General features: G+C 38.6%; 1 protein-coding gene across 5 annotated transcripts in view; it reads right to left on the bottom strand.

Annotated features, from left to right (window-relative positions):
- Positions 1-15,072, bottom strand: part of APAF1 (apoptotic peptidase activating factor 1) — a gene marked incomplete at both ends in the record, with an annotated part of 88,151 nt that overhangs the window by 32,485 nt on the left and 40,594 nt on the right. For 2 of the 5 annotated variants that reach the window (XM_079714575.1, XM_079714576.1), the window contains 3 exons: positions 869-997; positions 4,668-4,829; positions 13,836-13,961. The exons of 1 other annotated variant lie outside the window; for it this stretch is intronic. In XM_079714575.1, coding sequence (XP_079570701.1) covers positions 869-997; positions 4,668-4,829; positions 13,836-13,961 — 417 coding nt within the window. The remainder of the gene's footprint in view (positions 1-868; positions 998-4,667; positions 4,830-13,835; positions 13,962-15,072) is intronic. 2 more of the 5 variants (XM_079714577.1, XM_079714578.1) reach the window with 1 other exon arrangement.

Genomic DNA, 15,072 nt, shown 5'->3' with positions numbered 1-15,072 from the left:
TTCAAGTATAGGGCAAGGTTGATGAACTCACTAAAAAATCACTGAAACAGGCTCAGAACACTGAAGAAGTGCTTGCCATAGTCAAGCTTTCTTTGAAGGTAGCCTGTGAACCAAATGAATTTCCCTATTTTCCAAATAAAGGCCCATACCCATCTTCTTGGACTGTAATCACAAGGGGCTTCAAATTACTTGGTAGTAAGCTAAATTCAAGGAATGAGTAGTAACAAAGCTTGGAAAAACTAATCCATCTATGGAGAAAAAATATCAGGGAATTCATTGCTTTTGAAAAAATTAATACAGCAACTCACTGGGTAGAATTCTTCTAGGTATAGACACTGAGTATAAAATCCATCAGGTTAAGGGCAAAATTATAAATATAAACAAGAAATCATTTTATTCAATAGTGCTTAGCAATGAAAATTCTAGGTTAACCAATTCTAATTTTAACTTCCGGAAATCTTACCTTTCTCAATGATCTAAGAAATGTGAACTGGACTCATTTCTCATCGTTTCTTTTACAGAAGAGTCTGTGCCCATATTTAAGAGATGCCATGTTTCTGCCTAGGAAACCAATGGTCATGCCATTGTTTCCCCAGACCTTGGCACATACTGACTGTTCGATAAATGCCTGATGCTGTCTGTCACTCTCTGTTTACTGTCAAACCAATTCTTCAATCACTGCTAAAGTATTAAAGCTGTCAATGTGGCTTAATATCCTAAAGCTAAAGGTCATTATGCTATGAAGAAAACACTATAATTTCTCAAGCAAACATCCTCACCAGTTAATGGTTTAATTTAAGCAACCCATTCTTTGTCATCCTTGTACCTCTGAAGACCCAGACTTCACAGAGTAAATTCAACTACTCACCTCCACGCAGTACTGGGGCAAAGCCACCACCGCCAAATGGTTATGAGGGGAGAAGTCACAGTACTGGACAGTGCTATGATGGCCTGTGTGGATTTCTGCCAACAGGCCACTGGTGTGAATGTCAAACAGCTGTCAACATAAAATAGAGAGATATCTATAAAAGTAAATATGTTAAAAGATAAGCTATACCCAAAGTGAACCTAAATTTATTTCTAAAAGAATACCCTCCCATTTCAAACATAGAGTGTAAGCCCTAAAAAAAATACTACAATTACTGATAATTGGCAAAATTATTAACTCATTAAAAAGATATAAATTAATATACATATACTTTTTAAATACTGCTCATCCTGAAACATGTTTCCTATAAAGGAAAACTTATCACAGATGATCATGCTAGCCTATAGAGAAATAAAACCTTTGTGAATACATGAATGGACTAGCCAAATTAATATACAGAACAGTTCTCCCTAATGCTCGTTTATTCAAAAGAGAAAATGTCTACTCAAAATGAAGATGATAAAAATAATATAGGGCAGAGGCTTACTAAAATGAAATTAGTTCAATCATTTCTATTTCTCTTCAGAGCCAAATTACTCCATTATCAATCATTTTCCCATTTTTGAACCAAAAAAAGCTATTTTTGAGTAATTCAAACTTCATTTCAATTTTTGAAAGATGTTTACATGATGAATATACTCTTCCAAAGTTTTTGCCAAATGATAAAAACGTTTATACCGATATACAGTATAACGATTTAAGGCCAAGCCATAGTCTTCAGGAAGGGAAAAAGAAAAGTTTCCAGTGGAAGCCATGAAAATGTTTTGTGAATGCATAGCCCTGTGAGCACACATAGACGGTAAGCAGCACGGCATCAGGGGCCAACAATAAATGACAGGAAATCATACTTAAAATGCTTCCCAGGACAAGTTGTTCTTAAAAATTAGTGGCTGACAGTCATAGAGGAAACTTGGCAAGTATGGAATAGGCAGCTGTCCCAATTACTGGGTAGCAAAAAGACCTAATAATAGGAGTGGGCTAATAACACAAGAGAATTGGAAAGAAATAGAGGAAAAGAATAGAGAGACCAAAGAGTAAGAACTGGAAGCTACATGTCATTAAGGGTAATCTTAGGGTAGCTTTATTTTAGCTAGAGCTGGCCTATAGATTTTTAAAACAGGAAAGCATTTCACACAATATAAAATTATTTTCGTCTCTCACTGGACAGATAATTTTAAACAAATTTTGCTCAACACCATTAGTCATTAGGGGAATGCAAACCAAACCATAATGAGATGCCACTTTACACCTAATATGATAGTTATAATTTTTAATAATGGAAAAAAGCAAGTGTTGGCAGGATGTAAAGAAACTGGAATCCTTGTACACTACTAATGGGAACAGAAAATGGTACAGCCACTACGGAAAGGTCTGGTGGTTCCTCAAAAAGCCCAGTATAAAATTACCATACAACCTAACTGATTAAATTAAAAAAAATAAAAAATAAAAATAAAATAAAATAAAATTACCATACAACCCAGAAACTCTACTCCTAGGTATATACACAGAAGAACTGAAAACAGGGACTCAAACAGATCCTTGTACACTAGTTCTTGTGGCATCATTCACAATAGCCAAAAGGTGAAAACAACCCAACAACAAATGAATGAATAAACAAAATACAGTATATCCGTATAAGATTATTACTCAGCCATAAAAAGAAATGAAGTTCTAACACATGCTACAACATGAATGAACCTTGAAAATGTTATGCTAAATGAAATGAGCCAGACCCAAAAGGACCAATACTGTACGATTCCACTTATATGAAATATCTAGAAAAGGCAAATTCATAGTTTAGATTAGAGGTACCAGGGGCTGAAGAGAGAGAATAGGGAGTTACTGCTTACTGGTTACAGTGTTTCTGTTTGGGACAATGAAAAAGTTTTGGAAAAGTAGTGATATCTGCACAAAATTGTGAATGCAATTAATGCCAGTTAATTGTGTATTTTAAAATGGTTAAAAAGGCAAATTTTACAAATCTTCACATCTTGTAAATGTAGTGGCTCCTTTCTGTTCTTACGGACTTTAACATACTTAAAGACAAAAGGAGATATTTTTCTTTGGTTTCCTGCTAAAGGGGTAAAAACCTATAAGCAACCAAGATCCAACAGTCATAACTACTAGATCAATAATAATAATATAAATGGCCCCTCAGTTTTTATACAGCTATATGTGTGTGTATATATATATATATATTTTTTTTTTTTTTTTTAGATTTATTTTATTTATTTATTTATTTTTGGCTGCATTGGGTCTTGATTGCTGTGCACAGGCTTTCTCTAGTTGCAGTGTGCAGGCTTCTCATTGTGATGGCTTCTCTTGTTGCAGAGCATGGGCTCTAGGTGCGCAGGCTTCAGTAGTTGTGGCGCGCAGGCTTCAGTAGTTGTGGTGCACAGGCTTCAGCAGTTGTGGATCGTGGGCTCTAGATCGCAGGCTTAGTCGTTGTGGCGCACGGGCTTAGTTGCTCCGCAGCATGTGAGATCTTCCTGGACCAGGGCTCAAACCCGTGTCCCCTGCATTGGCAGGTGGATTCTTAACCACTGCACCACCAGGGAAGGCCCCAACTATATGTATATTTCAACTGTGTTCTTTAAAACCGTAATCTCTTGGGTGGGGGAGATAGGGAAAGGTTGATAAAAGGATACAAACTTCTAGTTATAAGATAAATAAGGTCTGAGGATCTAATGTATAACATGGTGACTATAGTTGATAACATTGCATAGTATAAGAGAGTAGAACTTAAATGTTTTCAAAAAAAAAGAAAAAGAAAAAAAGGCAAATACGTGAGCTGGCACGTGTTAGTTGGCTCGATGGGAGGGATCTCTTCACAGTATACGTTTATCAAATCATCACATTATACACTTTAAATATTTTACAATATGTCGATTATACCTCAATAAAGCTTAAAATAAAATAGAATAAACTTGTAATATCTCTTATTTAAGTCTTTAAAATTACCATCAGAATGGGATGGCACTGAGCCCTAAATCAGAAGACCCGGCTCTCCAAATCACAGTGTAACTCTGGATACATTATTTGGCTGCTCTGAACCTCAGCTGCCTCATTATTATCATAGGGCTCTTGCAATCTGCTGTGCCCTTTGTATATTTATATCAAAAGAAATTATATGTAAGAGCACTCTGAATACTACAAATGTAAACTATCACTTGAATTGAATAAAGAAGAAACATTTCCTTGTCGTTTACCTTTCTTTGCATATCTTCCTCATTTACTTCATAGAAATTTCACGAACTTCTTCAGTTGTTGATAAGTATTTCTCTCAGTCACCAAATCATAAAATTTTACGGCTAAGAAATAACTTCAAAAATCACCTAAACCAATGTATTTCAAATGGGGAAAGGGGAGAGAGTAATGCAGAAAGCATTCCATCCATATTTTAGATAAATTTGAGAAACACTGGTTAAACAACATAAATTGTTTCTTTATTGTAGGACTCCGGAGTCTTTAAATATGTTTGTACACACTGAAGTACCTCTAACAGCAGAAAGTAATACGTAATATTTCCCAAACCCGTGACCATGGAGACCTTTCCTCACAAGGCCTACGGACATTCCCTGAAGCGTAGTTCTGAGAACTATGGGAGGTTAGAGCATCTGCCCAAAATAGTTCAGCTATACTTTATATCAGTAAACAGTATAAAATGCAAAAATCAATTAGATGTTTCAATTTTCTTTAAATTAGACTAAATTTGGCTTTTTTAAATACTGGTACTTACAAAGACTTTATTTTTTGCTGCCACCATTATCCTAGCACCATCAGCAGACCATGAACAGCATTTCACTATCACTTCCATATCCTCTTGAGGCTCCTCTGAATTTAGGAAGAACTGCTTCACATTAATGCTCTTCCTCTCGTTTGCTGATTTCACATCCCAAAGCTTCAAATTACAAAAATAAAAAAACGTTTAAGTTTGTTTTGATCTCAAATCACACCTCTAGACTTCCACCTGGCCTAAATGTCACACAAATTATTCAGTTCACCTAATGACTTATTTTTAATTATGCATAACTTTTCATAAGGCTTTTAAATTAAGTATTCCAGTTTCATTCAGCACCTTCCTAAAAAGAAAAAAGAGCACTGCCCAAAATGCAGAATGTAAAACTACACAAAATGTTAAAAGAGACTTGCGTGGTGTGGAGGAGGCTAAAGATTAGGTGTTGACAGCAAGAATGAGCGTGGAAGAAAGAAGAGACTCACGACTTGCCACGGCTGCCCTCTGCTGGGCCAGGCATGAGGTTTGCTTCACATGCACAGCACGGACACTACACACAGGACCCAGCCCAAGCTGAGTTATAACCTAGCAGAGCATCAGAGACATAAGGAAGTCCCTGAAAATAGAAAACAATATGCTGAAAGGAAGCAAGCCACCTTGTGTGCTTGATGGGGTCAGACAGGGCTCTAAAACAACTGGATCCTGAGGAATGGGATACAAAAGACCAAACCTCACCCGCTAACAGAGCCACCCGAGCAGCCCAAATGACAAAGGCCTTCAAGAAGATCCATCTTCACTCCCCTGGGCCTTGAGCAGTGTCCCAGTTTCACAGAATGATAATGGCTGCCATACACAGACCAAGGGTTGGCCAAGGAAAAGGATTTAAAAACAAAAAAAAGCTGCTTCTCAGGCTTTAACTCAGCTTCCAAAGCACAGCTCCCAGGGTAAAACCCGATTTGACTGGCCAGGCACACGTTTAAATCTCTCTTGAGTTTAAAGATTATATACACTAGAAATACAGCCAAAACCAAAACCTTTCCCCTTGCAATAACTATAGGTAAACTGGACGAACCAAAGAGACCTCTAAAGTAGTTAGCCCTCCTTGACACTGAAGAGAGAAAATCTGAACATCAGTGCCAGAAGCTTCAGTCACATCAGTCAGATTATATGAGAAATCACACTGTTTCCCTCTTAATATGAAAAACAAAGCAATCATTGCCTGGATTTAAGAAAGGAAAAGAAAACTAATACAACCCAATTTCACTACATCTATCTAAACTACATCTTCTGCATGTGGACCTGACCTTAGCCACTATCCAAGGAGTGATGAAATTCCACATATTGAGGGACCAAGTAAATACCAGCATTTCATTTTGAGCAAGTCACTGCACTGTATCCAAGGTCCATGTGCACCCTGGTCCTTGTGTGGTTCAAATGGCAATCTTTAAATAAAACTCACATTTTGAAACAGTTTATCATCAAGGCCTGAAAAACACATGCTTATCAACACGATATGCTATAAAACACTTAGAAGATTACAGAGCCATTTGGGACAGGAAATAATTTTATGGTTCTTCTTCCTCTCGGAAAATAAAAGCTTACAAGACTTTGACCTTGAAATGCTGTTATCCAGCATCATTTTGCAAGACCTCTGCTTAGTAAACGTCCCTGTATCAGTGCGAACCAGCCAACGATACTGGCTTAACAGTAAAAGCTGCCACAAACACGGCAGTTCTTACCAAGAGTGCATCAATGTCTGTCCCCTGCTGTTACTGCTCTACGATCACATTCTGATACCCACACCTGAAACCAAAATCCTGTCCCTGAAGACTTTTAAATTGTTTTTCTTTTGAGTTTTGAGAAGGCTTAATTCAATTTGAAGGGACACAGCAAAGGTTTATCATCTTGAACACATTTATTAACCACTATGCTAGTCACTTCGAGATTATATAAGTGAATCAGATATAGACACTACTCTCAAGGAGTTTATAGGCCAGTAAAGGAGGTAAGACAAGCATATAAATGACTCTAACGCAAGATATGCCAGATGTGTCTTTTTTTTTTTTTTGCGGTACGCAGGCCTCTCACTGTTGTGGCCTCTCCCGGTGCAGAGCACAGGCTCCGGACGCGCAGGCTCAGCGGCCATGGCTCACGGGCCTAGCTGCTCCACGGCATGTGGGATCTTCCCGGACCGGGGCACGAACCCATGTCCCCTGCATCGGCAGGCAGACTCTCAACCGCTGCACCACCAGGGAAGCCCCAGATGTGTCATTTGAGAGGAAAAGATACAGCACAGTGGCAATGCTTTACCAGAGCCATGGGCTTGAGGAAACACTTTTTGCAGAGGGGGCCACCTCACTCTCCTCCCTGAAGTTCAGCCTACTTTACACCAACTTAAGATGGACAACTTAAGATGGACTTAAGATGGATTTCAATACCAAAAAATACCAGAGAGTCTAGGCTAAGGGGTCAGCATAAGCTAAAGTACAAAATGGAAAAGCACAGACAATGAAAAGGGAGAACAAGTGCAGTCTGGGTGCAGCAGCAGGAGCCTGCACACTCCCCCACAGAACCACTGCCTGCTCTGAGCCCCCTCCACATACTTTTACCATTTTCATGGTTTGTCTATTCACTTACCTTTCTCCCCAGCTAGACCCTGAACAACTTCAAGCCAGGAACTATACTTTTTTTTTTAAGTGTTTAAAAACCAAATGCCTAGTACAGAATCTGGCACATAGTAAGTACTCAATAAATGATCAATAAATACATTTTAAGTGAAAAGACAAATTATTCCCATGTTTCAAGCACAGGTGAGAAGAGACAATAGCGTTACTGAAAGAAACCGGGTTCTGAAGATAGAACACATACATTCATCTCAACACCCTCCCAAAACCCATGTAAAACAACAGTAAAGAGAATTTTTCTCTCTAGGCATGATTCACAAGGTAAAGGAGAATGGAGGAAGATATTAGAGCGACAAAACTATAAAGGCTAGAAAGAAAAAAGAAAAGTGATAAGGGGATTCCTTAAAATTGAATCCTGAGCTCACAGTGGAGAAAGCCAAGAAGTAGCCCAATTCACACCAGAGAACCCCCAAAAGGCTCAGGAAGTGTTGGGCCTAGCACCTTCCGGTAAAGATGGAGCTAACACAGAAGGAATCATCGAAAGTCCCTTGAAATCCCTTCCCCTACTATGCCATCCAGATTGCCCTACTCTGGCTGAAGAATAGAGGGTTAGTATACACCCAGCACAGTTGACAGCAGGGTCACCATTCTGAAAATAGGGAATTTAAGAGAAAGTCTATATTCCAAGTGTTGAGATCTCTGCCTAGATATCTTTGCAGAACTTGCCAGCCAGACTTATAGCCTACAGGAAGGGGACTGAAGATTTTTCTCTGAATACCCCACCAGATCAAGACAAAAGATCTAAAGAGGGGGCTTCCCTGGTGGCGCAGTGGTTGGGAGTCCGCCTGCCGATGCAGGGGACACGGGTTCGTGCCCCGGTCTGGGAAGATCCCACATGCCGCAGAGCGGCTGGGCCCGTGAGCCATGGCTGCTGGGCCTGCATGTCCAGAGCCTGTGCTCCGCAACGGGAGAGGCCACAGCAGTGAGAAGCCCACGTAATGCAAAAAAAAAAAAAAAAAAAGATCTAAAGAGTCTGACATTAAGAGTTCACCATCAAAAAATGATAACACTACAGGGAAACCCACTATAAATAAGTTCACAATTTCCTATCAGTTTTTTGGTGCTGCACTCTTTAAATGTGCTTTGTTTGTTTGTCTGTTTCTTATTATTTATTTTTGGCTATGTTGGCTCTTCATTGTTGTGCACAGGCTTTCTCTAGTTGCAGCGAGCAGGGGCTACTCTTCATTGTGGTGCACAGGCTTCTCACTGTGGTGGCTTCTCTTTGTTGCGGAGCACCGGCTCTAGGGCATGTGGGCTTCAGTAGCTGTGGTACACGGGCTCAGCAGTGGTGGCTCATGGGCTCTAGAGCGCAAGCTCAGTAGTTATGGCACACCTGCTTAGTTGCTCTGCAGCATGTGGGATCTTCCCGAACCAGGGCTTGGACCCCTGTCGCCTGCACTGACAGGAGGATTCTTAACCACTGCACCACCAGGGAATTCCCAGTGCTGCACTCTTTAAGCATGAGCAGATATCCAAGGATCAGGCAAGTAAGATATAGCTCTAAAGTGTAGACAGAAACCAAAACCAACAAACAGAAAAAAGAGAAACTATAAAAGAATATGAAAACTTAAAAAAAAAAACTATTACTAATACCCACAAAAAGATAAAAGATATTGTACCCATGAAACAAGAATAATATTAAAAAGGAAACTGATCATAAGAATGGGTACACTTAAAAATATGATAACAGAAATTAAAAACACAATAGAAGGAGTGAAAAATAAAGCTAAATAAATCTTCCAAAAAGTAGGATAAATGGACGAAGAAAAGAGAAAAATAAGAAAACATCCCTAACAGACATTCTAGAAAGAGAAACTAGAGAAGAATAAGTCAAATAATTAAAGGAAACCTCCGGAACTGAAGGACATGAATTTCCAAATTGAAAGAGGCTATCGAGTGCCAAGCACAATAAATGAAGACAAACCCACACCAAGGCACATTATCATTAATTTTTAAAATACTGGGAATAAAAGAAGATCTTAAAAGTTTCAAGACAGGAAAATAGATCACATACGAATCAGAATGGCATCAAACATCTCAAGAGAAACTTTGGAAGCTAGAAGACAAGGGAGCAAGCAATGTCTCCAAAATTCTAAGGAAAAATTACTTTCTTCTGTATGCAGTCAAAAATATAAATTAATGGGCTTCCTTGGTGGCGCAGTGGTTGAGAGTCCGCCTGCCGATGCAGGGGACACAGGTTCGTGCCCCGGTCCGGGAAGATCCCACATGCCGCGGAGCGGCTAGGCCCGTGAGCCATGGCCGCTGAGCCTGCGTGTCCGGAGCCTGTGCTCCGCAACGGGAGAGGCCACAACAGTGAGAAGCCCGCGTACTGCAAAAAAATATACACATATATACATATATATATATATATATATATATATATAAAGTATGAAGCTAGAAGAAAGACACTTTTAGACAGACAAGTTCTCAAAAATTTACCTCCCAGAGATTCTTTCTTAGAAAGCTAGAGGAGATTTTCCACCAAGCTGAGAGGGTAAACCAAGAAATTCAGGAAACAAGGGTTTCAACTCAAGAAAAAAGCAAAAGAAACTCCCAGGATGGCAGCTGAACACTGGGAATAGTACCACCAATCATAATGGAGCAAGGTAGAACCCTCTAAGAAAGTTATTTCTAAGAAAAGAAAATGTCAAATCAAATACCTGATACATTTAAATTGTTTAAGAAAGAACTTAGACAAGGGATAGTTTGAAGATGAATTAGTGGTATGCACATTTAAAAAATAATAGGGGGACTTCTGTGGTGGTCCAGTGGGAAGATTCCACGCTACCAATGTAGGGGGCCCGAGTTCAATCCCTGGTTGGGGAACTAGATGCCGCATGCCTGTCGCAATTAAGAGTTCGCATGCACAACAAATAAGTCCGTGTGCCACAACTAAGACCTGGTTCAGCCAAAATAAATAAATTTAAATAAATAAATGTCAACTTTTGGGCTTCCCTGGTGGCGCAGTGGTTAAGAATCCACCTGCCAATGCAGGGGACACGGGTTCCAGCCCTGGTCCGGGAAGATCCCACATGCCACGGAGCAACTAAGCCCATGAGCCACAACTCCTGAGCCTGCGCTCTAGAGCCCGCAACTACTGAAGCCCGCACCCAGAGCCCGTGCTCCACAACAAGAGAAGCCACTGCAGTGAGAAGCCGGTGCTTCACAACAAAGAGTAGCCCCCGCTGGCCGCAACTAGAGAAAGCCTGTGTGCAGCAATGAAGACCCAATGCAGCCAAAAATAAATCAATAAGTAAATAATAAATAAATTTTTAAAATTAAAAGATAAATGTCAACCTTTAAAAAAAATAAGCAAATGAAAAAAACAAAGCTTCACTGTTAAATATACAACATCTTTAATCCCAAAGAAAACAAAGTGTTGTACAGGAAAGGGGGGAAAAATAATCATCATATACTACGTGGCCCAACTGTGATCAGTCACAATGATGTAAAAATCCTGAACACTGATCTAATCAAAATCCTGAAACATATAGGAACCACAAAAAGTAGGTCAGTTTGGGGAAGAAAAAATGAAGAGTTCAGTTTGGAGCACATTAAGTTTCAGGTACGGCATATTATCTAAGTGACAACAGTGAGCAGGCAGTTAAAGATGCAGGGCACACAGCACATAAGAGAAATGAGGGCTGGAGAGAACACATCTGAAAGTCACTCACAGAAGGGAGAAGAACTGAAGCCACAAGACCAGCTGAACTGGGATGGAAGAAAGGTGATGGAGGTAGGTAGTCAAGATTAGAATCTTGAGGAAACAGCTATATTTCAATGGGCAGGAAAAAGAGTTAAAGAAGGGGTTAGAGACACAGAAAGAGAAAGAAGAAAACACTGAGTGTCAAATGAGTAGAGTTTCAAAAAGGAAACAGAAGGGGGTGTAATACAACCAAAAGAATAAGGACTGGATAAAGAAAAGTACCGGATTTCACACTCATCCAAAGAGCATTAGATTTTACAACAAAAAGAATGAAAACAAAATAAAACTGGATTTTACTCTTCAAGGGAATAACAGGACCAGGCTAAAAAAGGGTTAAGTAGTGAATAAGTAGTCAGAGGTTGAGGCAAGTATAGGTGACTTAAGAAGTCTAGTCATAAAGGTCTAGTCAAAAAGAAAAACTGAATGACTATTTCAGAGGATAACACAATCAAGGAAGAATCAAAGGTTTTTCACTTTTTGGTTTTATAATGCTTAGGAAGGGCCAAGAACAACTGTAGGCTGTGGGAAAGGATTCAAAAGAGAAAAAAAACTAAAGATGCAACATGGAGAGGAAATAACCAATGAGGCAAGGTCTCAGGGGAAGAAGGAAAAAAAGGAACAGTAGGTACAAGCAGAGGACTTCCTGGGCACTGAGATGAGAGAAGAAGGGGAGTAGAGACTCTTTATGGCAATTGTTGAGGGGGCTCACGGCAGGGAGCTCTCGGGTGGTGTCAACCTTCTGAATAGGTATGAGGTAAGGTTATCTCCATAGAATGAAAGAGATACAGTGACATTGTTAGGGGCTTAAGAACAGCAGAAAAGGTTTGGAACAGGCACTACGGTGAATTCAGTTCGGGAAACAAACGGCAGCAAAGAAGGCCCAGTAGAGTTACACAGCTCAAACTTGTAGAACAGATAAATGGCCTGGTTTCACAACTTTCTTCAACATTAAGCAAACTAATAATAATGGAATCTTCCCAGAACTTGCATTAGCAATGGAGATAAGGTAAAAGGAGAACCTTCCTTGAGATATAAAATGCCTTCTGAAGTCATTCATTTAGTAAAAACCAAGAAATAACAACTGATAGGACTAGAAGAATCTTTCAGAAGAGGGTTGCCTTCACTGGGCCTCCAAAAAATCCTCTGATATGGTCATCCCAAAGAAGAGACAGATATTTGATATTTGTAGAGAATATGTCATAGAGGCCAAATCCATTTGGCTGAATATTCTAAGAATGCTCCAACGTCTACTAGATGCCAGGAAATTATATCAAGTAGAATTCTACCCATAAAATTCCTAGATGCCCAGAAGAAATCTATACAAAAATGAGTTATCCTCAGTCAACAAAGAGAGATCAAAAATTCAAACAGAGGATCAGCATTAAGAGAGTATAATTTGCTGTAAGTTAGGAGTCACCTAGTAGCATTAACAAATCTCCTTCTCTAGAGATTCTAACAAACAAAATAGAGCCCGGAGGACTCAAGTATTTCCCTGGAAGAGGTACATGCCAAGAAAATTTACTGAGCACATGCTCTGAGTACGACTGTGTACAATGAACTTCAGAGAGATACAGAAAGATGATAAGGTCTCTGCAGATCATAAACCTATATTCAACCTTATCAAAGAAAAAGAAGACACATGAAAATGACTGAACTGAACAGTACAACAAATTTATAAGTGGAAATCAGAAGACCAAGCAGCTTCCATCTATCGATATATATAGATGCAGGTATATAGGAGATATGTATATATTTGTTCTCAGAACCAGATGGATGAATGTCATAAGAAGAAGGCTTTGCATTTATTTTTTAAATTTATAAAGTTTTGAGGGTCATTAAAAACTACAGACAAGTGAATTGGAGGCAAAAAAAATTCCAAAAAAGACTAATGAAACATATATAGGGACAGTAGCTGAAATAAGCCCCCAAAATTATCTTGCCCAGAAGTGACAATTAATGTACTGGACAGGATCAGAGGTAGAATGATGGAAAGTGAAGAGCCTTAGAGGTGTGCCTGATGAGCCTGGGTTTATCATAATTTAGAATTTGGTACTTTTGTGTTCCAGCTAAAAATGGCAAGATGAAAACAGAGGTAGAGAGTTAATCTAGCAGCTACATATTGGGATAAGGAAGGATGAAGAGTATATCTTAGAAGGCTGCTATCACACATGAGGGTATGACAGCATGAACCAGAGCAAACGCTACAGAAAGGTAGACCAAGAGATGAGGAAGTCAAAGATGGATTGGATTTAACACCAAAGAAAGGAGAATCAATAAACAGGAGACCAGAATGACAGTAGAGAGGAATAAGAAAGTGGCATAGGATCTTATTGAGAAGTAAGGTGGAGATTTAAGGAAGAAGAATTCAGTTTTTTTTAAAGACTAAATTTCAGGAGGCTGAATAAGCTTTTTTCCCTAGCTCTGAGTTTTCCCCCATAAGATTTCGCAAAAACAGGAATATAGGAACATAAAAGGCAGAATAAATGAATGATAAATAAAAGCAGGACCTTTACAAATTTGATCCCATAGATCTCAAAAGATTTTATGAAACCATAAATGAAATACATGCTTAAAAATTAAGAATTAAAATATATGAACTTTAAAGCATAAGGTAGTAAACCATTGATAAGCAATCATTATGACAACCAATTACAGTTATATTAAATATGCTCCTGGAATTTGAAGGAAGAAGCTTTCTGTAGAAATGTGAAAAACAGAAATCTATTTCCGTAAGACAATAAAATTATTTATAAACCATTTTAACAATGAACAAAAGCATACCTTTAATGTTCCATCAGCTGAACAACTAGCCAAAAGCTTATCATCTGGTGAAAATCTGCAGTGATTGACTGAATTTGTATGGCCAAACATGGTATTTCGACATTCTTTTTGATTCAGAGCCCAGAGCTATTTGAGAAAGATAAAAAGATAACTGAAAAACTAGCATTGAATGGGGAAAAGTTCAAATCATGTGAAGTTCTTCCTTCCCTCCCAATTAAGCTTTTTCAGTTACAGGAAGCGTTCCATTCACAGTTTGACGAAGGTGTCAAACACAAAGGTGAACTTGTGATTAACAAGTAATGGGGCAGCCCTTAGATCAGCACCTAAATCTACTAAGGGACTTGAAGGTTTATCTAGGCTTCAGTCTGAGCACTAAATTAGCTAAACAATTACTGCTTATTTTAACAAAGTAGTTTGAAATCATTATTATTTTACTCAGCTGTATTAACAAGTAATATGTAAAATAAACTGCCCAATTTTTTTAGATGCTAAGTTATCCAACTCTAAAAATAGTCATTTCTAAGATTTCCCTATGCAAACCTAGAGTCTACTAACTAGGCTAAAATCTATTAGGGCTCTTAAAAAATGACTCAAAAATACAAAGACTGCAAAGATAGATATAAATACATTTGACGGGAAACAGAAGGGATTAGAAGAGCAAGTTAAACAACCCTTCCTGGAAACAATCAACCAAATCCAGAACGTGGGACATTCCACAGGATAAATGACTCAATTTTTCTAACAAATCAATGGCATAAAAAAAGAGATAGACGGGAAGGGGAACATTTAAAGAATAAAAGATTTAAGAGACATATCAACCAAATGCCACTTGAAGTTTGGATTCTGACTCCAATAACTATATGGTAGAAAGATATGCTTTGAGACTAATAAGGAAAAAAGAATATGGACCAGCTATATTACGAAATTACTGTTTATTATGTTAGGTATGATAATGGCATGGTATTTATGTTTTAGACCTCAGAGATTCATGCTGAAGTATTCTGGGTGAAATGATATGTTACCTGGGATTTGCTATAAAATGCTCTAATCCAAAAAAATGGGAGGGGGTGGGGGAATAAAATACAATTGGCAAATGTTGACAATTGTTGGAGCTAGACGATGGACACCACGAGAGTTACTATTCTCTCTCCTTTGGGGTATTTTTGAAAAGTATAAAAAATGTAAATAAAACGGGCAAGGGTGATTTATGCAAATTAGATTAAACACAGAAGAAGAA

The sequence above is a fragment of the Hyperoodon ampullatus genome (assembly GCF_949752795.1).
Source record: "Hyperoodon ampullatus genome assembly, chromosome: 11".
Taxonomy (NCBI): domain Eukaryota; kingdom Metazoa; phylum Chordata; class Mammalia; order Artiodactyla; family Ziphiidae; genus Hyperoodon; species Hyperoodon ampullatus.
The sequence above is the reverse complement of the archived record's forward strand: the minus strand, read 5'-3'. Positions and strand labels throughout refer to the sequence as shown.